Consider the following 24,132-nt stretch of genomic DNA (forward strand, 5'->3'; position numbering starts at 1 on the left):
ATACATCCATGGTATCCCCTGCCTCTTGTAAGAGACGACTACAAGGGGCGACCAAGGGATAATTGATCGAGAACCATGAGACTACTTGTGATTAGTATCATCATGCGGGGAACACCATGGGTAGCCTTTTCTTGTGGGTAATACCATTTTGTTAGGTACACAGTAGGTTTATGATTAGTAGCAGTACAACCTATGAAGGACAACCTTCTGCCAGTTAAAAGTCCATGTGATGTTCCTTTTCAAGTATACGTATTCCATGAGGTAATGGGTTACAAAATTTTGCCTGTTTTAAACCTGACCACTTGTTAGATACAACTTAATTTTAAACCTTAATAAAATATATTTCTGGTATGTTGTGGCATACAATCTTTTGCCAATACACACAGAAGACAGAAATCAATTGAAATAAGTAAAAAAACAAATTTTCAAAAAAACGAGGGTTACGACCTTTTGCCAGAACACCATCAATATGTATTAAATGGTTTTCTGTATAGCATTGTCAAGGTGGACTCATATCATCTCCTGTTTTTCCAGTGTAGCGATGTTATTATGTGACATTTTAGTCGGAAATGGTATATGCAGTGCAAAGAGAGCTGAAATGGGTTGGAACCTCTCTTATAATACGACCTATCAAGGACATGGGTTCAATTTCCCTTCAGGAAGTAGAAAACCGAGTGTGTTGACCGTGAGGTTAGGGGCGCGCAGGTGTTACCTTGCATTTGGGAGATAGTGGGTTCGAGCCCCACTGTTGGTAGCCCAGAAGTTAGTTTTCTGTTATTTCCCATTTTCACTCCAGGCAAATGCTGGTGCTGTACATTAATTAAGGCCATGGCCACTTCCTTCCTACTCCGTGCCCTTTCCTAACCCATCATCACCATAAGACCTATCTGTGTTGGTTTAATGTAAAGTCATTTGTAAAAATATGAAAAAGGAAGTAGAAAAATTTAAGGAAAAATATTTCCACTTCCAGAGGTGCATATGGCCCTGAGAGCTAACCAGTCTACCTCACCAAGTGCCAAGGTTACAGATAGTGGAAGACTTTACCTCCTACCCCTACAAAGGACTCCATGGCCTGTATGGGAATAGCTTTGCTTTGCCTTTTCTCTTTTTTTTTTTTTTTTTTTTTTTTTGACCATTATACTGACAATTAAGTCGGAGAAAGGAATGAGAGATTTGTCTCAATTATAAGCCCACAGACTGGAAATAAACTTACTGTAGTTCTCAGAAGAAGTGGGAATATATATACATGGCATTAGCAATATAGAGTGATAGAACAACTAATGATGGCAGAAGGAAGGAGGACATCAAATGCAGACTAGCACAAGCAAGGAAGGCCTTTCTTAAGAAAATAAATTTGCTCAGTTTGAACATTGATATAGGAATTAGAAAGACTTTTTGAAGACATATGTCTGGAGCATGACATTGCATGGAAGTGAAACATGGACGATAACTAGCTCAGAAAGAAAGATAATTGAAGCTTTTTAAATGTGGGTCTGTAGAAGAATGCTGAAAATGAGATGGGTAGATCGAGTCACGAAAGAAGAGATACTGAATCTAGTTGATGAGAGGAGAACGATTTGGCAGAATTTCACGAGAAGAAGAGACAGAATGATGGGGCACATCTTAAAACACCAACGTCTTGTTCAGTTAATTTTTGAGGGAAGGGTAGCCGGTAAAAACGGCAGGGGTAGACCAAGGTATGAATATGACAAGCAGATTGTAGTAGATGTAGGATGTACTAAATAACCCCATGGGGTTGTAGTACCCTGAAGGGCCTTGACCTACCAAGCAACCGCTGCTCAACCCGAAGGCCTGCAGATTACGAGGTGTTGTGTGGTCAGCATGACGAATCCTCTCGGCCGTTATTCTTGGCTTTCTAGACCGGGGCCGCTATCTCACCGTCAGGTAGCTTCTCAACTGTAATCACGTAGGCTGAGTGGACCTCGAACCAGCCCTTAGATCCAGGTAAAAATCCCTGACCTGGCCGGGAATCAAACCCAGGGCCTCCAGATAAGAGGCACGCACGCTACCCCTACACCACGGAGCTGGCTCTAGGATGTACTATTTAAGTAAAAATGAGAAGGTTAGCACAGGATAGGGTGGGATTGAGAGCTTCATCAAAGCAGTCTATGGACTGATAACCCAAACAACAACAATGAATACGTAAGTGACCAAAGATACGAAATGAGAGAAGCTCTCTTGGGATGTTACGGTTATTCCAATAAGAATCAAAAGTGTGTTGGTTGTAAAAAAAATGTTCCTCTGACTTTAAAACAAAACTGGACTGTTGGAAGAAAAGAAGTACCGTATGTTACCTTTGTATGTTCATGTGATTATTTGTTGGACCTCAAAAAATTGACTGTGTGTAATATTTTAAAAGACGTTATTTTCCATGTGTGCTTTAAATGAAAAATGTTTTGTTTGGTATTTTTTTTTTTTTTTGTATGTATGTTTTAAGGGGAAAATTTTAAATTATTTTAGGGTATTGGTTTTCGCCAATTCTATGTATAAATCATGTTTTCCGTAAAGGTATTAACTCGTAATCTATAATCTTAATCTCCGTATTGACGAACTACACAATTAGAAATAGGAAAGGATTTCCACCTATCAATATTTATTGCACTTATTATGCTACAGTACCGGTTTCGACCCCCTACATAGGGTCATCTTCAGCTGAGCAATACATTCACATTTATATCATGAAGTTATGATTAAGATCACATTGTCTAGGGAATGCCATATGATAATAAATATTTGGTCGCATCCAAATTGGGCATGTTGAAACGGGAACTGGCGTGTATGTCACTATGTGCGACAATGCAATTGTATGTATATAATGATATGCTTTAGGTCTTTAAATTAGTTTATAAAACACATCTCTACTTAAAACTAATACATACATATATATATAAGATAAATACAATATATGTAGGAACACTTTATGCACATGAACGTTCGTGTCTTGAGTGTTGTTCATTTCATCAGTTGACTTCTGTGTTCAAGTCTTATTTGCATAGTTGTACACTTGGTTGCTGTTTCTGGAGTTTGAATGATATGAGCCACCCTGGCTCATTTGGGTTTTGGCTGGGGTTATAGGCTGGATGTACTTTATGAAGCTACATGATTTTTCAGGTGAAAATTCCAACTCAAGTTCAGCTGGGATTAAATATTCGTTGTTGTTCAGCTGGACCTCATGTGCTCTCTGACTACCAGGTCTCCAGATCAAAGTGCTGTTGCCACAATAAATATGAACATCTGCTACTTCTCACTTGCAAGAATGTTCAAAATACAGAACTATATTTGCCTAAGCTACTAGACTGTCCGACTCGTTGGCTGAATGGTCAGCGTACTGGCCTTCGGTTCAGAGGGTCCCGGGTTTGATTCCCGGCCGGGTCGGGGATTTTAACCTTCATAGGTTAATTCCGATGGCCTGGGGGCTGGGTGTTTGTGTTGTCCTCAACATCCCTGCAACTCACACACCACATATAACGCTATCCTCTACCACAATTACACGCAGTTACCTACACATGGCAGATGACGCCCACCCTCATTGGAGGGTCTGCCTTACAAGGGCTGCACTCGGCTAGAAATAGCCACACGAAATTATTATAGCTACTAGACTAAAGATTTAATGCAGTCAGTTATTCTGACTGAAATGAAAATGAAAATCCACAGCCTGTTTCCAGTCATTTGAGCGGGTCAGGAATGGAGTGAATGAAACCTCCATCTAGCAACGAGGATAGGAATTGTGCCGGCTGCCAAAGCTGGTTGCATTCCTCTGGGGCAATGATTAGTGAATGACAGATGGAAAAACTAATAAAACTTGTAAAAACTTGTAAATTCAGTTCAGTACGGATAAATTAAGATGGAATTTCTCATGTTAAATGACATGAAATGAAATGATATTGGAGGGTGTTGCTGGAAGAATTATGACAGGGAAAACCGGAGTACCTGGAGAAAGAACTGCCCTGCCTCTGCTTTGTCCAGCACAAATCTCACATGGAATGACCAGGATTTGAATCACGGAACCCAGCGGTGAGAGGCTGGCATGCTGCCGCCTGAGCCAGGGAGGCTCTCCAGTTATTCTGACTGATTTTATATATTATCTTAACGATTCCCACTGTAGTTTCCCATTAATAACTTTTGGTACAGTTAGTTTGGATTTTTCCTATTTTTCCTCCATTTACATCTAAGTTAAGCCTGCTTTGTTAATGATTTATATAGTTTGTTTCTTATCATACTTGTAATATTTTGTCCATATTTCTTGCTGCATGGTTTTATGCATATTAAATGTTGTAGTGTGTTCCATTCTGTAGCATCAGTAGGAAGATGAGCTGAAGGGCTAGTTATTCTTATGTAGAGTAGAGAATATCTTAGATTTAGATAGATTTTATTTGTTTCTTAAGAAAAGCCTTCCTAGCTATGGCTAGTCTATATTTAATGTTATTTATACTTCTGCCATCAATGGCTATTCTGCTTACCAAATATAAACATTGTCATATTAGGAGACTTCAATCTATTTGCTTCTTCGATTTCCCCAATAGGTCAGGTAAGTTGTATCTGGACCACTGTATTACTGGACTGAATTTCAAACAGCATGTTTTGGAAAACACCTGCGGATATAGTCTTCTTGACTACCTACTTCTCTCAAACCACAAGTCTGTTTAAGCAACTTTCGCTCTCGCCCCTCCCTGCCTTTTGAGATGTCATCGATCTGTCCTTAGGAATTCTGTGCCTATGTGGTGTAAAGTTGGGCTGGCAGGCTGTAAATTGCACTCTTTTCCTTTAGCAGTGCCATTTGTTACATTTGGGCAAAGTTGAAAATGCAGTGGACTTGTTTTATGATTGGACCCTTCCTGTGATCCTTGATCACATTCCTAGATGTAGATTGTTAAGAAAATGGCCCCCTTTGGAAGAAGAGTGACACCAGAAGTGCTGAACTTAAAACATCTGAAGCATGAAGACAATGAAGGAATAACCCTCCAGGAGAAATGATAAAACTTCCTCTGACCCTTGCAGACATCAGAAATACTTCTTAAGGTGTGAGTACTCAGAGAGTATATTAACAGAATTTGTCTTGATATAAGACATAACACTAAAAGATCGTGTTCACCCATAAACAACAAAAGAGATGGTAAATGAATACTGGAAGTAGTGATTTGGGACCATTCTGTACCCAGGGGACCAGATAGGCCTGCATTTTTCAGATAAAATGTTGCCTCTTGATTTTGTTACACCTGTTCAGTATATTGTTTTTCCTAAAATCAAATCTGTTAATTCTCATAGCTTGGTAATATTTCTACCTTTAAATCTGAAGTGTACTCCCTACTTTAGTCTCTGTCAGAAAATGAGTCAACAGCAGTAGCTCTTTAATACCCTGTTAGTATCATATTCATCCGTTGCTTCTAGGTTGACTACTTTCCTAGCTCCTGGAAAATTGCAAATATTACACCAGTACTTAAGGGCGGAAAGAGGTCGGATACCACAAATTATCTTAAGACCTCTATATTACCTGCTTTATCAATTGTTTGTGAGAGAATTATTCACTAGTGTTTGCTTGTGTTTATTATTTCGTACATACTCCCCTGCAGCATGGTTTCCTCCCAGGAAGCTAGCTAACTTGACCATCCTCCTCCATCCTGCCATGTCTGCCATCCATGCAGAATCTCAGCTTGATGTATTGTAACAGTAAATACAGTAGTTTGACGAGCATGAGTTAGACGCAGGGCGTGTACCGTTTCTGATTGAAGTGCTTACAGAGGAAGAGGGGTGTCTTGAAATGATTCCTAAGTTCTTTTTTAAAAATTTTGAATTTATTAACAAAGTTCAAAATTATATCACCTTCATACAGCAAATATGCAGGAAATGGTTCTTTCCTCATCCAGGCTGGTGATGTACTCGAAATCCGGCTGCTCTCCTCGTACTGCCATCAGTCTCCTCTCAGCACCATGGAACCACGATTTCTCCCACAATGGAAATTCTATAAGTTCTGGAATATCCATACGACGTCCAGAAGATTGGGATAGCATAGTAATGTGAACATTGAGATTTGGTTGCATGGAGAATGACTTATGACTGTACACATTAGCACCTGGGACACAGAAAGAGTTTCTTGAATAATAGATTTGAATGTTGAACACAAGAATTACTCGTAGTGTAACGTAATCAAATGTCATTAAAATTGACTAAAGAAAATGTGTACTTGAAACAGTTTGAAATTATCACACACGAAATATTTGTTTAGGGTTACGTGCAATTTAACTCAGTCACTTGAAAAAGAAAATGTTTCACTTGTAAACTGCTTTGGTTCATTAATTTGAAATTAAATGAAATAGGTTTCACTCTTCCACAGTCCGTGGTTTGATCACACAAAAAAAATACTGTCTATTGAAAACCCACAGTTTAAATACACAGTTCATTGCTAGTCATAAATAAACAGTTTAATTTCACGGTACATGCAGTCCTTAAACACAGTCTAATGTCTACCATGAATGTAAAGTTCGAATACGTAATTCACTTCTTAACATAGTTCAATGCCTACCACGAGTGCACGGCTCAGTTACTTGTTTCATCTCTTAACACAGTTCAGTGTCTACCATAAATGCACGACCTAAATAACTATCCAGTCATTAACACACGGCTCATTGCCTATAGCGAATGCAGAGTTCAAATAAGCGTTTCACAGTCTATCATTAACTCACAGTTCAATGTATGCACAGATTAAATGTGTAGTACACGGATTGAAACTAATCACAGTCCAATGCCTACTCTGAATGCAAGAGAGATTGGAAAATCCCATGATTTCTGTAAGTCCAATGACACAGTCATAGATTGAAATTAAATCATTAATTAATCATTTGTCACAGTCAGAAGAGTTCTAAATCTGACACACACAGTTTGCTAAATATTTCAATTAGTTGGCAAGGAAAATATCGTTCACAATTTATCACTGTTCGGATTATTTCATCAATCATGGGTATGAACACTTGTAAGAAATGTAAGTTTGAAACATCTGTCGAATAGATCACCATTAAAGTTTAAAACAGTCTTAAATGAGGCTAGATTCTGTCACTTGTGAATCGTGGGAACTCGGCAAAATAATATCACTTGCAACTCGCAGAAATATTTTTAAGTTCAAATGTGGAGTTTAAGTCTTTAACTCGGCAAAATGAGACTATGACTCGCATAGCGTTGCGGTCCCCACGAGCCGACCGGCGGATTCGACTGTGGCATAGAGGATCAGTGTTCTCGCCCGCTGCTCGCCGCACAAACTCCAGACACACTCTAACACACACTGTTCTGCTTAGGGAAGCAGCTCTCAATTTATACATGAACCAAGCCAAAATCTGTCTTTACATTTCGCTCAACAACTTCGTTGTCTCTTGCCAGAATTTTACCAAACCTTGTAGGAATGGAGATAAAATGTGGGGCTAAATGCTGATGTTGTTGTTGATTTTATCCAACTATTACTGTGAGGAAGGTTATTAGCCGAAGAACCTTTCGAACTTTCCATACTGACGTAGGCTCTCTCTGTGTCACGGGGAGGCAGGCTGTGACGTCAACCCGCTCTATGTCTCACACACAGATTGCTCGCTGTCCCTGGCTGTATTCTGCTGCTGAGCCGGCGCGTAGCGCGAAATTTAAGTTTTAATTGCGGGGACTTAGTTCCGTACGGCCATTCCGGGTACAGTATGTTATATCAATTTCACAAAGACTTTTATACCATGGATCATGTGCTTCTCTCACATATTTTCTGAATACTTCAATGTGCTCCATCCAGAGCTTTCTGAGTGAAAGATTACAGTGTGTGGTCTTTGATGGATACAATTCTCCTCCCACCACCACAATCTCTAGTGTTCCCTAGGGCATTGTCTTAGGTCTCCTTCCTTTTGCCCCGTTCATTGATGATCTTATTGATATGGTATCACACAACTCTTGTAAAATTAATTCCTTTGTAGATGGTACTAAAATCTTCAAATATATTGATTCTCTCCCTCTAATATAATCTGCATGCAAAATGCACTTGATTCAACATCACAATGGTACGTTGCATTGAGTCTTAAACCTAATCCCTTCAAGTGTTCCACCATTTTGTTCACACTCCATAAATCCCTGTTATTTCACAGTTATTTCCTACTGAACCAGCCAATTTTAAATGTTGTTGGTCATTAAGATTTGGGAGTACACTTTGATAATAAATTGTTGTTTGTTTCCCACACAAACAGGCTTACCTCCCTTGCTGTGTCACTCCTTGGTTTACTTCATAGGTGTTCTGACATCACAGATATAAATGCCTTCAAAACATTGTGTTTTACCAGTTGTTGAATATATCTCTCTAACCTGGTCCACTTCTTCTTATTATTATTCTTATTCTTATTCTTCAAATCTTGGCCACCTTGACCATGTACAGTCTTTGGGTCTCTATCTGTCGCAACTTGAGCACTAATCAAGTGCTGGAAAAGTTAAACCTCAGAACCCTTTCAGCTCGGAGGAAAGCAGCCGACCTAAAGCTACAAAGCAGCTGATGGTTTCCTTAGGTCACCTGAATTAGTTTCCTTCTTACCCCTTCCATGTCCCTTCTTACAGTATCAGAATGAAGACCTCTTCCATATTCCCTACGCCTGCCTTTGCTCTTCTTCACACTTCTCTTGATACGTTTTCCAGCCATGCATAATACCGTATCTCTCAGTACAGTCCTAGATATGTATTTATCATATCCTTCCTCCTGCCATGGATTTCTTGCATGCTATAGCTTCATTTTTTCCTTCCAGTTCTTCTCTCATCTTCCATTCTCTGCCTGTTTTGTTTTATGTACATGAATTTTCCTTTTTTTTGTTTCATGTAAAATATTCAGTATAAGTTGCATTAGACTTCTACAACTTATTTTTTATTGTTTGCATTTATATCCTTAAAATTCTTCTAAATCTAAAACTTGGGTGAATAACACCTAAATCATGTGCTGATTTCCCACTTCCATACGTCAGTAATCATGAAACTAAAAGTCTTGAAAGGACTAGATTTAGATTCCGATCATTATCCAACAAAATTTTTCCTGGATGTAATCCCTGAAAAAAGAAACTTTACGAAGCGAGCATCACAATGAAGGTATGATGTAGAGGTTATTAAAAACAATGAAAAATTTAAGAAAGAAACAGAAATATTAGATCCACAAAATTTGATATAACCTCAAGCAGGACTCTTAAAAACAGCAGAGAACATATCACCACCCACAAGAACAAGAAAACACCCGTAATTCAGCGTAGGCAACAAACATGGCATAATTGGTCGTGCAATAAAACTCCAGCCACCTTTCAAGAACTTGAAATTGTTAGAAAGGTGGTTACAAAATCAATAAGCAAAATTCGTAAACAAAGTGAGGATGTAAAATTACAATCTATAGAAGATTAAACAATTTAAGTCAAGGAATTATTATAGAACTTTCAAACAACAGTTAACCCTTCCATCACTCTTATACCATTGATGATAACTGTAAAATCCTCGCAATATACTTTTCCAAATTACTTAACCATGAAATTCCTCTGGAAAAGTTTCAGTTCACTTCTTATCAAAGTAATCAAGATTCAATCCCACTGACTGTCCAAGAAGTTAGATATACAATTCAATCATAAAATAATAACAAGGCCTCAGGGGAAGATCAAATAACTGTAGCACTTTGGAAAAATGCAGGGGAAAATTATATTAGAAAACTTTACAAAATTGTTGGATATTTGGCAATATGACAGGATCCCCAAGAATTGGAAACTGGTGATAATACAATCCCACACACGAAAAAAGGAAGTGAAACTGATCCAAACAATTATCGAGGGGTGTCTCTCCTACAGATCACATATAAAATTCTCTCCATCAGAAAGGGGAGGTCATGTGCAGAGCAAATTTTTACTCTAAAAAACATTATAGCATATTTTCGAAACACATCTAACAAATATTATGTCATCACTTTTGTCGATTTCAAAAAAGCTTATGATAGTATACTTCACGTCTCACTACTTAATGTTTCAACAGAATTTGGACTTTACCAAAATACAAGAAAGGATACATTGACTGAAACAAAAGCTAAAATAAAATTTATGGGTGGATGTAGTGATGAGATTGAAATAAATACAGATGTACGTCAAGGTGAGGGGCTCTCCCCTTTACTGTTTTTCTGTGCTCTGGGAAAGGTTGTCAGAGAGTGGAGAAAAGCAGGTGCACCATGCCACCGACTAGGACCAAATATTTAGGGTTTTGACATAGACCGTCTAGTGTTTGCTGATGATATGGTACTAATTGCCAAAGACATCTCTGATGCACACAAACAGATTGCAATACTGGAAGAGCAAGCAGCAAAAATAGGACTTAAAATATCAAATGAAAAGAACAAATTTATAACAGATATCAAAACTGCTCCACCTGAACTTACCATTGATATGAATAAAATTGCAAGAGTAAAGGAATTTCAGTACTTAGGTGAATGGATCACTGAAAATGGCAAAGAAGATAAATCAGTAGCTTCAAGAATTCAGAAAGTGGAAATTTCTTTTCAACATGCAAAGAATATTTATAACAAAAAATGCTTGCTCTGGAACAATAAAATTCATTATTACTTAACAGTGATCAAACCTGAAGCTCTTTATACTTCAGAAACGCTCAATTTACATCATAAAAATTTAAAGGAACAATTAGAGAATAGAGAAAGGAAAATCAAGAGAAAATCTTCAGGCCATGAACTAAAAATGGAATACATTACCCCAAACCCAACTCGGAAATATATTTTAAAATATCTGAACTTACTGATACACTGTGACTGTGATAAATTCAATGTATAAGCCATTTGGAAAGAATGAATAACAGCAGACTTACTTATCGAATACACAAATTTTTGCAAATCAGACGTACGAGATCAAAATGGTATAAGCAAGTAACGAAAGACCTCACTGAATTAGGATTTCCAAATTTGCAGGATAGAAATGTAATCAGGAAAATTGTTCACACAACGGGTTTTGAGGAAGATGAGAGAAACCAATACAACGTATTTGGTCGGAGAAACAGAAATTACAACAATCGATGAAAATGAAGAATAATCAATCAATCAGTCAACATTGATCTGCATTTAGAGCAGTCGCCCATGTGGCAGATTCTATATATGTTGTTTCCCTATTTTTTTCTTAAATGATTGCAAAAGATTTGGAAAATCATTGAACATCTCCATTGGTAAATTATTCCAATCCTTAACTCCCCTACCTATAAATGAATATTTGCCCCACTTTGTTCTCTTGAATTCCAACTTCATCTTCATATTGTGATCTTTCCTACTTTTAGAAACACCACTCAAACTTATTCGCTACTAATGTCATTCCACGTAATCTCTTCACTGATAGCTTGGAACATACTGCTTAGTTGAGCAGCTCGTCTTCTTTCTTCCAAGTCTTCACAGCCCAAACTTTGCAATATTTTCGTAACGCTACTCTTTTGTCGGAAATCACCCAGAACAAATCAAGCTGCTTTTCTTTGGATTTTTTCCAGTTGTTGAATCAAGTAATCCTGTTGAGGGGTCCCATACACTGGAACCATACTCTAGTTGGGGTCTTACCAGACACTTATATACCCTCTCCTTTACATCCTTACTACAAACCTTAAATATGCTCATAATAATGTGCAGAGATCTTTACCCTTTATTTACAATCCCATTTATGTGATTACCCCAATGAGGATCTTTCCGTATATTAACAGCTAGGTACTTCCGCTGATCCCCATAAGGAACTTTCACCCCATCAACGCAGTAATTAAAACTGAGAGGACTTTTCCTATTATTTAAACTCACAACCTGACTTTTAACGTTGCTTATCATCATACCATTGCATGCTGTCCATCTCGCAACATTTTCGAGATCTTTTTGCATTTGCTCACAATCTTGTAACTTATTTGTTACTCATTCCCATGACTGTCCACTTCCACTCTTAATCTATTGTATATCTTTCACACTTAATTTGGTTTTGTGCAATATGTTCCTTGGAAAATTCCTTCACTTTCTCTTGTTAAAACTTGTCTGCAACCCATCTCTTTTCTATCACTCCTTTCTTCAATTTCTTCACCTGTAGTCTGTATTTCATGACCAAGTTGTGATTGCTAACACTTTCCCCTAAAGAAACCACTACAGTAGAGCCTCTGTAGTTCGAGTTTCTGTGCAATTCAAGCCGTTCCTAATAAATTAAAAATTTTACAAATTACAGGAAAACTATGTTCATATGTTTCTCACAAGTACATTTCTCAAACTTATATGTTATATTTTGAAATTGCTCATGATTTCCTATATAAGACTGCCCCCCCCCCCCCCTGTCCTTTTCATATACAGTGTATATTTGCTCAAAACAAGAATGAATGGTATTGCATGCTCCTCACACTGAATGTTTTATCAGACTTAATTTTAATTATTGTCAAAGTATAATTCACCTCCCTTGTAGATACAAACCTTGTGGATTCCCATAACAAATATGATGTCTGTAGGTTCAGTTGTTTCTGAGAAAAGGGTACTTGTGAGGAATTTATACATTACCATGCATCTTTTTTTTTTTTTCTTTTTCTTTTTTGAGCAACTGTACATACATGAAGAATAAAAATGCCATCCCCTGGGCAGAATTCATGGAAGTGTTTACTAATTAAGTTTTAGAATTTGTTGAACAGTGATGAAAAGATTGAACTGACCGATGTTTCAATCTCAGAAATGATGAGTGAACCCACTGTAGACCGGGCAGATGATGTGTCTTAAGAGACTGTACCAGTGACTATCCATACTGCGGATTTGAGAGTGCTAAAAGTGGCATTGCATTATTGTGTTTTTCATTGTGTCAGAACTAATGGAATATTAATAATTAATTATTAATTGAATGTTTTCTCTTTCAGGTATTTTCTAAAATGTATTAATCTTTCATTAGTCCTGACAGACTGCAAAATGTGAAGGTTGTATTAACTAAGTCAAAACAAAAGAAAATGACTTCTGCTTTAACAAAGCATTGTATTATTTTGAGCAGCAAGCAGAAGCTAGACACTGTGCTTCTTAGAAAATTGGCACTATATTGTTCATCAAAAACGAGGCTCTGTTTTGAAATAATAGACACTGGATATTTTCTTTAAAATCTGAATTCATGTTTCTTTTAAACTAGGTAATTGTTTAGATGGGAACAACCAAGTGACTTAAACTAGGTGATGTTAGCCTATATCTACACAGGTAGGTACTGTATTGTTTAATCTTTTCAGTACTTGTTTAATATTTATTCACGCATTAACCTTTGGTTTATTATTATATTTTTCATGTATTACAATTATTTTGTAATTCAAGGTAACGTTGGCCCCAGTTAACTTGAATTATTGGGCTACTATTGTATTACAAACATCAAGAGACTAATGGAGATCGTGCGTGGTCTTGTGAAGAACGTGATTTATTGCTTCACAATGTATGTGGAACAACAGTATGATTTCTTCAATTAATCTTAGAAGGGACTAGAGTAGGTCTGTGGTGCAGTTTCATACAGGAGGGTCCCTGGAAGAATATCGGAGAGGAACATGCTGCTGGTCATAACCATATTCCATGTGGAAGGTGCCTAATACACTCAAAACTTGTGTGTCTTGATGTGAAAACAATCTCAAACAGTGAGGCTATATAACCACAAATGAGCTTTGCAAGATCGAAAGAAAGAAAGAGAGAAAGAAAAATCTTAATTCTGTAACTAATGAGGGTTATTTTGGAACTGTCATTTTTGTTCCTTTATATTTCTGCATTAGTATGTTTGATTTACTCGCATTAAGCCAAATTAAATTTTTTTCCTTTTCTCTTTTAGGGCTTTGCTACCCTCATACCGACCTGCTCCTGACTATGAGACAGCCATCCAATTGAAGTATCAAAATGCTAATCAAAGTAGTGTCCGGCCTGGCCATCAAGTGGGGCTGCTATACAGCAGCCAACCTGAGATCCACCAGACACACGTACAAGAGGTACTGGTTATAATTACATGTGCTATTATTCGTATGTTTGTTTTATTTATTTATTTATTTATTTATTTATTTATTTATTTATACACGCACACACACACAGGTTTTGCACCCAATTAAGTACCTTCTTAACATTCATTATCAATCTATATCTATGAAGTTAAAATTTAATAAAAAAAACAAAATAAAAAAAATGCATATTAACATTATGTATGATACTACTTAAAATGTAAAAGAAATAAAATGCACCATCAAATCACACGGTAATACAAATAAAAAGAAAACGATACAAAAAACAAACTTAAAACACACATGATTACACTGGGCAATATGATGAATACCAGAAAGAAAGAAAGAATTATCAAAAAATTACAAATTTTAAAGGCAGGCCTTTAGTTTCTTATTGAATTCATTATCCGAATTATTGGTGCTGACATGATCTTACTTGCAGAACATGGAATGAAATGCGGTTTAACAGGTCCAAAGAATCAAATCGTCCTATTACAAATTTTTCTTAGTATTTGTATAGAAATTAAGGACCATCTGGTTTTCAATTAAAGAAATTGAAATATATACCTCAATAACTGGGTCAGTGTGTTAAAAGGTAAACAAATATTAAAAGTTTTGCTATAATGATAATGTAGGGACTTGTTTTGTATAATTACAACAGCATTCACTTGTTGCTTTGTATACAAGCTCCAAATTATTACAGAATATTCCAATGTGCTCCTTACTAAGGTATCATATAATTTATTCAGTACAGAGTGCTGGGTAAAACATCTTGAATTTCATGTAAAAAATCCTAGCATTTGGTTAGCATTACCATCAAAAATTATACCAAGATCCTTAAATGTTAAAACCATATCCTATTTTACCGCATGTATGTGATAGGCTGAGACTTCATATTCCTTCCTCTTGGTAGAAGTCATGTATTTACATATACTAACATTCAAAGGCAATTTGTTAATATCACACCAAGAAATGACATTATCAATGTCCTTTTGCAATTCTTCCTGGTCTTTGTGGCCGCTAATGTATTTGTAAAGTTTAAAATCATTTGCAAAAAGTAAACAAAGTGGCAAATATTGTCTGGTAAATCATTAATTAGAATTAAAAACAAAATAGGTCCAAAGAATAGGTCCAAGAACCTTTCAGTACCCGAGAAGGACTGATAAAATTATCTGCAATTTCACCGTTAAAGGAAACAAAATGCTCTTGATTTTTTAAAATATGAACATATTAACTGCAACAACTGTTTATAAAAACAAAATTTATACATTTTCATAACTAAAATTCTATGGTCGACTTTATCGAATGCTTTTGTTATCACTGACACTATGTACTTTGCCAGCATGTGGTGACAGTATGTTAGGCCGAGGCTACGGTTCAGTGACAGAGTATAGGTTTAACATCAATAGTAGTAGTAGTAGTAATAATAATAATAATAATAATAATAATAATAATAATAATAATAATAATAATAATAATAATAATAATAATAATAATAACAGTACCGGTTGGTACACCTATACGCCGCACATTTGAATTTTCTGCCTTAAAATACTCCTCTATGGCTGAAACTCTGAACTTTAAAACTGAATTAATTCAACCGTTTATCTGAAGATGTCACTGTGTTAATTTCGAATTGTTTTTGTTTACTAATTATCAAGAAGTGTGGACATTCTCTCACAGATGTCTCTACCAAAAACTATGATCATGCACCCTGGTGCGAAGTGAAGGAACTTTTCTTGAAGATATTTTGTATTCATAAGTTGTTGTATTTACTAAATTTCGTTCTTTCGTTGGTGGGTTGGCAATATTAATCCTTTCTTTCCGCCTGTTTTGAATTTACCCAATCAGTAATTTCTGTAATTAATTTCCCTCCAATCACAGGTTTCTTCTTCATTTTTGACTTGTAACATTTAGCCGACCAATAAACACATGTGGGTGTGTCTTAATTATTCATGAAAACCGGGCGAGTTGGCCATGCGGTTAGAGGTGCGCGGCTGTGAGCTTGCATCCGGGAGACAGTGGGTTCGAATCCCACTGTCGGCAGCCCTGAAGATGGTTTTCCGTGGTTTCCCATTTTCACACCAGGCAAATGCTGGGGCTGTACCTTAATTAAGGCCACGGCCGCTTCCCTCCAACTCCTAGGCCTTTCCTATCCCATCGTCGCCATAAGACCTATCTGTGTCGGTGAGACGTAAAGCCATTAGCAAAAAAAAAAAATTATTCATGAAAGGTCTCGAATCTTCCACGAGAGTATAAAAGCTGCTGATTTTGTGGTCTCTCGGCCACTTGTACAACATCTAGCTTAGTGTATGGAAGAATAGCAGGAGGTGGGAAGCTCCTCTTTCATCAGTCAACAGCCCTTCAAAAAGGTAATGGCCGTTTAACATCTTTGTTTTCTTGCTAGCTCAGCAGTTTAATCCTCGGGGAAGGTCCGGAACTGTTTTTGATGTAACCTATACCATTTCGATGTAAAATTTTCATGTTACTTTAACTGTAAATCAGGGATAGAGAGTGTGCTTTACCCTCTCGAGCTCCCCTGCATTTTGATCTGAGGTGACTACGTTTTCATAACCGATTTTCTTCTCTTTCCTAATGTATTAAAATTTTCATATACGAGTCACCTCCCTAGTGTGGGAATAGCCCCTGTTGAATTGGCCTAGCGCCACTTAGGTTTTAACTAGTTTCATGTAGGAGTGCAAGTTCTCGCCTCCATTCCTTTTGTATTTTGGGCCGTGTAGATTAACCTTTTTTTAAATTTAAGGTCCAGTAGAATGGTTACAAGGTACCCCTTTTCATTTGTAAGTGTGCCTTGAGAGGCAGGCAATGCGAAAGTTGTTGTGGCCTTTAATAGGCTTGAAAGATTGAGAGCGGTCAGCTCTTTATGATGTTTTGGAAGGTACCTCTAGGAGGCTTGACATTACTAGATGGGAGCAAGTGCTCCATGTAATGAGGGGTTTTCTGCCCTTTGGTAATTTGTGGTTGTGAGCTGAGAGCTCAGAGATTGTAAAAGGTGGGGCTTGAAGCCCAGATCATTAATTTGTCTCTAAATCCTTGCTTTTCTGGTCTTGTACCTAATTATTGGATAGCTGTTGACTTGTTGTACTCGTTGAGTTTTCAAATTCTATGTAAAAATTTGTTAAATTTTGTTGTCTATTGAAAATATAACCTTTTATTTAAATTTTTAATTCATCTTTCGGACTTGTAGTTAGACCCATTCCAGCCCGCACCTTCTTTCACATCTGCTGTTCCACAGATACCTCGGAATAATAATAATAATAATAATAATAATAATAATAATAATAATAATAATAATAATAATAACTAAACACTTCAGTGCACAGTGGAATATAGCCCAGAGGGATCCGGGCTGTAGGGGATGGTAACAAGATATACATGAAACAAAAAGATAATTTCGATAATGAAAACAACCACCTTTTACTTGAACAGATATACGTATGTGTACACAACCAACCAGCGGGTACAAAGCATAACAAATATAATTCGATGCATAACTGAGACAAATATTGAAAGTGATACATAGTCTGTTTAGAATAAATACTTTATATATTTAATCCAGAATCTTAGATGTGCAAACACTTATGCCAAATCGTTAACAGGTCTCATAAATACCCCCTGTGGGTGGGGGACGCAGATGAAGAATACACCCACGGTATCCCTTGCCTGTCGTAAGAGGCGACTAAAAGGGCCCCAAGGGCTCTCGTCTGGGAAGGAAGCGTGGGTTGGCGACCACCGGGCCCTTAGCTGAGTCCTGGCATAGCTTCCACTTGCTTGTGCAGGGTCCTCACTTTCATCTATTCTGTCCAACCTCCCTTGGTCAACCCTTGTTCTTTTCCGACCCCGACGGTATTAGAGCATTCTAGGCCTAGGGAGTCTTTCATTTTTACGCCGTGTGTGGCCCCTGTCTTTCTTTGTCCGTTACTTCATTTTTCGAAGTGACGGATCCCTACTTCTTTCTTATTTTTTCTCTTTGTCTACCCCTTGTGGGTGGGGGACGCAGGCGAAAATTTCACCCACGGTATCCTCTGCCTGTCGTAAGAGACGACTAAAGGGGCGACCAATGGATGATCAAATTAGAACCATGAAACTACTTGTGATTAGTACCACCACGCGGGGAACACCATGGGCCGCTTTTACTTGCTCGTAGTACCACTATGTTGGTACCAAATAGGTTTGTGAATAGTAGCAAACGAGGGCTTAACGGCTTTTACAGTACCTGTGATCAGTGGCACTATATGAGCGACACCATGGGATGAAGGAACCCATGGTGGTAGCTTGCCTATGATTAGTACCCACTATATGAGGAGCACCACGGGATAGTATGAGTCCCTGTGAGTAGTACACTTAGGTGATGAACACCATAGGTTTGCTTTGCCTGTCAAGGGTGGCTCAATGTGCGAAACACATTCGGTCTGTAATACATGTGCGAATTTCATTACCTGTGAGTAGTACCATAATGTGTGGAATACCCGCGAGTCTACACTACTCTCGATTAGTACCGCAACGTGACAAATACCATGGTTCTATTTTTCTAGCGATAAGTACAATTGCGAGGGGCTGATGACTTGGATTTTGGACTCCTTTTAAATAAAAGCATCATCGTTTCAGTGTCGTGCTATAGAGATAGTCCCTTGGTCAGTTATACTATTGTTCTACCCCAGCTTCTGTGCATGTGAGGCACTGTGGGTCAGTTCCACTGATAGTTTTAAATTCATATCCATTATCCATTCATTCTTCGTCCTCATGTTTTGAATTGTGGTCAGTGGAGGATTTTGGGTTTTTAATTTGTTGTTTCATTTTTTCTCATTTCGTATCATTAGGGGCCGATGACTTAGATGTTAGCCCCTGTAAACAACAAGAATCAATCAATCAATCAATCAATCAATCAATCAATCAATCAATCAATCAATCAGTCTCATAAATTTAACTGAATAAGTAACACAATTCAAAAGAATCAATAATGAGATTGATTAAAACGGTAGTTAAGTTCTTTACAAGTCAGTCTTAAATTTTAAATACCTTATACCATACAATCATACAAAATTTCAAACAAAATGAGGGGTGGAGACGGAACGGAAATGGGGGAACCGAGAGACATGACTGATGCAAAAAAGAGTTCTAATAGGAATAACGGCAGGCACATGAAGATAGAATTTGCTGTCCGACTCGTTGGCTGAATGGTCAGCGTACTGGCTTTTGGTTCAGAGGGTCCCGGGTTCGATTCCCGGCCGGGTCAGGGATTTTAACCTTAATTGGTTAATTCCAATGGCACGGAGGATGGGTGTATGTGTTGTCTTCATCATCATTTCATCCTCATCACGACACGCAGGTCGCCTACGGGAGTCAAATAGAAAGACCTGCACCTGGCGAGCCGAACTCTTCCTGGGATATCCCGACACTAAAAGCCATATGACATTTCATTTCATTTCATTGAATTTGCTTGAAGAGTGAAGTACAGTAGTTCAAAATGCAGTAAAGCGTGTAAGTCCAAGCTTGCATCAAGGATCAGTACCCAAAAACACAAATGGATTTTAGCGCCGTGCAATTGCGTGACTCTTCCCACTCCGTCGTTATTTAGAAAGATGAATGCAACAATATTTTACATGACTTGATCTCTATGTCTCACCTGAAACCAAAACAGCAGCAGTTAAAGGGACTAGAGAACCAGCCTCTGTCCAGTGTGGTGTGCTCACACGTCCAGCAGGGAAGGACCTCTCATTCAACGTGCCCAAGTGGGCCAGATGACGAGTATTTATATGGTCTACAGTACATTTCTAGAATTTGTGAGACGTACAGCACTGTCAGGGGGGGAGTCAGCTGATCGTTCAAAATGGCAGTCATTTTGTGGAGAACAAGGCCAGCGAAAGGTAGTGATATGAAGGGCCAGTACAACAGGTAAGTTCGGGGCGCAACAGCACACTTTTTCAAAATCCATATAAATATCATCAGTCAGTCCTTCTGTTGGTTTTAATGGTATCATACAAATTTTAAGTAAAGCCCTTAAGATTGATGATAACTGATCTGTTGGGTACAGATCTATGTTGAAATGAAATGTCGTATGGCTTTTAGTGCCAGGATATCCCAGGACGGGTTCGGCTCGCCAGGTGCAGGTCTTTCTATTTGACACCCGTAGGCGACCTGTGCATCATGATGAGGATGAAATGAGGATGAAGACAACACATACACCCAGCCCCAATGCCAGTGGAATAACCAATTAAGGTTAAAATCTCCGACCCGGCAGGGAATCGAACCCGGGACAATCTGAACCGAAGGCCAGTACGCTGACCGTTCAGCCAACGAGTCGGACAGATCTATGTTGAAATTCAGATAATGCAATCTTAACGTGGTTATAAACTTTATTGTACAATTTCTGTTCATATACTGTAGCTATGGCGTTGATAATGCATACTGGACGATAATTAGATATCAGTACAAAATTGCCTGTCTTAAAAATGGGTGTTGCATCCGGGAGATAGTAGGTTCGAATCCCACTATCGGCAGCCCTGAAGATGGTTTTCCGTGGTTTCCCGTCGCCATAAGACCTATCTGTGTCGGTGCGACATTAAGCCCCTAGCAAAAAAAAAATGGGTGTAATATTAACTTATTTCCATTTCTCACGATTGGATGAAGTGCGAATAGAATGATTAAAAGTGAAAGTTAATTGATTAGCCAACGAATCGGCACAAGCCCTAATTATATACGGTGGTATGCCATCAGGACCACTCAATCTTTTAGGCTTTAGTTTACCATTAACCTTCTTGGAGTCAGGCGGTAGTGTGAGCACCAGCTCCTTAAATTGCCAAAGCTGATCAGCTTGGCCTTTAAAAATCCAGTCAGAAGCTGGTAGCTCTGATTACATCGGCCAGCTGAAAATTCTATTACATACATAATTTTGTGGCAACCTATAGTAACGTGCATACTGACGTGACAACCTGTAGTGAAGAGGCTACAAGTTGTGTCCCTGACCTTGCTTTGGCAGTTTTAAAAGGGTTGTCTATCTTTCACAAGAGTTTTTTCATGTGTTTAGAAATACCGCTAACCGGTCAGTAAGAGAGCTCCTTGCAGTAAGTAAATTTGTGACAGCAAAATGGCAAGTGGTTCATGTGATATTTTATCAGTGGGTGTTCATGGCAATAAATTAATGGAGTATTTGGAATGGTGCGAAGTTAACATGGATGATTTATGATCGCATAGTGATGTTGAATTTAGTTCGGAGAGTAGTGACGAAATTATACTGGACATGGCCCCGGGATCACTGCAGCTAAAGAAGAGGCATTAATTTGTTTCTAACGGCACTAAAGCTACTGTGAATATGGTGGTAGATGAAACTAGTGATGATGATGATGATGATGATGATGATGATGTGTCTGCAGAACATTTTACGGAAATTTCTCCCAATGAGCCTGACAACATTCCTCAACCTCCTGTCTTTCATGGAACTTCCTGGACCTAAACATGTCCCTCCGTCTGATTCTCCGCCCATATCATACTTCAGTTTATTTTTTCACTTTCTCACTGCTAAACCTTATGGTCATAGAGACCAACCACTTTGCTGACCAACTCCTTTCATGTAATGAACTGTCACCCAGTTCCCGATCTCGATCTTAAAGACGCACCACAATTAATGAAATAAGGGCGTTCATTGCTGTCATCCTGAGTATGGGACTGATAAGAAAACCTACTCTTGTGTCCTACTGGAATACTGCAGACCATTTTGTAACCCCCTTGGTTTGGAGAAATGTTCTCAAGGAGTAGGTTTCAGCTTCTTAAAAAAAAAAATTCATTTAGTTGACAACAGTAAGATTTCTCCTCCTGGCTCCCCAAACTATGATCCCTGTGCTCGATTCCAGCCTCTTGTAGACCATGCTTGCTAGTTGCTTTATGTTGCACCGACACAGATAGGTCTTATGGCGACGATGGGACAGGAAAGGCCTGGGAATGGGAAGGAAGTGGCCGTGGCCTTAATTAAGGTACAGCCCCAGCATTTGCCTGGTGTGAAAATGGGAAACCACGGAAAACCATCTTCAGGGCTGCCGTCAGTGGGGTTTAAACCCACTATCTCGTGGATGCAAGCTCACAGCTGCACGCTCCTAACCACATGGGTAGACCCTGCTAATAGGCTATTTAGAAATCCCTATACTCCTCACTAACAACTGTCCATAGACGAAAGTTTAGTTGGAACTAAGTGCCATACACAACTACTCCAAAATATGGTTAATATGCACCATCACAAGTGGGGGATAAAATTTTGGATGTTGTGTGATGCAGTTAGTAAGTATTGCCGAGCTTTTTACATACCAAGGAGCAAAATCCTTTGAAGACAAAAACAAAATAAAAATTAAGGGACTGGCCTACACTGCAGTGATGAAACTTCTGTCTCTAGGCAATTATTTTATGAAAGGTTTTAACGTTTATGCAAATTATTTTACGTCAATCCCCCTTGCTAAGCTTTTATATTCATTTGGAGCATTTATTACCGTCACTATACAAAGAAAGAGGAAAATACTACCAGATGCTGTGAAAAAGCCATTCACATTAGTTTGCAATAAATATTTCAAACTGGGGCCAATTTTACTAGTGGGATTTAAATAGAAAAATCAACTCAAGAGGAAACCTAATGTGATCTTGGATTATAATCGTTATATGGGGTCATTGATACAAATGACATGATGGTGTACTTTTATGTAGGTGAACATAGGATTTTGAAATTCTTGAAAAGAGATGCATTCAATATAATTTCAAGAATGGTCTTAAATTCTTATTAGTTGTATTTAGAAAACTGCAGTGGAAAGAAAATGACTATGCTCCAGTTCTACTCCAGTATACTTGAATCACTGAGTGCTGAATGGTTTGAGAACAGGCAAAAAATTATCATGAATATTCCTGTGCGTGACATAAAACTGAGGAAGAGGTCGCGAACTGTGTGCGTCAAGTGCGATAAAAGCCTGCGTACTAAATGTGCAGCTCTTCATAAGTGCCCTAAATAAACAAAATATATTTAAAGTTAGTCTTATTTGAACAAAAATACTGTACTCAGATTTTTTATAAAGTTGCATTAGGCTTTGTGTGTGTGTGCACACGCGTGGGTGTGCGCACATGTGTGCATGCGTGCGCATGCGCGCATGCTGTTAGTGATAAGTAGAGCCCAGATTTCCATGCACTATCAAATCTCAAAATATGCATGCATTCGTGCACTATCATACAGCAAAACATGCACAATAAAGTGAAAAATATGCATGATCAAAACATTGTACAAAAATTACCGTAATTTCTCCAAATTGTCTTGATCTAAGCTCATCCGTTTATCTGTCAGCACATTCTTCAACAAAGAAAATGATCTTTCAACATCAAAAGAAGTGACAGATGCTTACTTAAATGAAGACATTTGGAACAAAGTCAGGTCAAATTGTACGTCTTTTGCATTTTCACCACAATACGTCTTTTATAAGCTTGACAAATTGAAAATCAGGAATTGAACGAATTAATTTGTTCAACCTATCTCTAGCTGCCGCAGCTACTTCTCCATGCAATGATTGGAGACACTTTTGAATGTCCACAACAACTGGTAACGATTGCCTGCTGCGATAACAAAGACGTGTGACGAGTGAGAGTTCCGGGTAGGAAATTCCAGGATAACAACGGAAGAGGATTCAATGCAAAACCAGAGTTTGTAAGCTTCTATCTCAGTAACGCGGCGTCAAAGAAGTGTCATACAAGTTTTGTTTTGTTCGTGTAACATAGACGAAAAAATGAGCCGTCAATGAGTGAAGCACAATTTACGATTCAATTTATAGCAATGTACAACTGTAAAACTGGGACACCTTATTCCTAAGAATTAGAGATCGACGTGGGGCCTTCCGTCTTACGTCATTGTTTACTCAAGCAACAAACAAGAAAGTGTTTGGTTAATTGTATTATAGGACCTCTACCGTATGTAGGCTACTGTCACATAGGATGCCAGGAAAGCATTTCTCCGTCTCTCAGTAATAGACATACTGTAACGAGGAAACATTGTCCCAAATTCTGCAAACTAACATTCAGAAAGTGCATTGTCATGTAAGTTAACAATATATATGCACCAAAGTCAGAAGAAGAGTCATATTTTGTAATATTAAA

At 38.1% G+C, this 24,132-nt stretch overlaps 1 protein-coding gene across 1 annotated transcript in view; it reads left to right on the forward strand.

Annotated features, from left to right (window-relative positions):
- The window catches only part of Pez (protein tyrosine phosphatase non-receptor pez), a 923,645-nt gene that overhangs the window by 433,858 nt on the left and 465,655 nt on the right, over nt 1-24,132 (forward strand). Inside the window, exon 11 of the mRNA XM_068226358.1 lies at nt 13,836-13,989. Coding sequence (XP_068082459.1) covers nt 13,836-13,989 — 154 coding nt within the window. The remainder of the gene's footprint in view (nt 1-13,835; nt 13,990-24,132) is intronic.

The sequence above is a fragment of the Anabrus simplex genome, chromosome 2 (assembly GCF_040414725.1).
Source record: "Anabrus simplex isolate iqAnaSimp1 chromosome 2, ASM4041472v1, whole genome shotgun sequence".
Taxonomy (NCBI): Eukaryota; Metazoa; Arthropoda; class Insecta; order Orthoptera; family Tettigoniidae; genus Anabrus; species Anabrus simplex.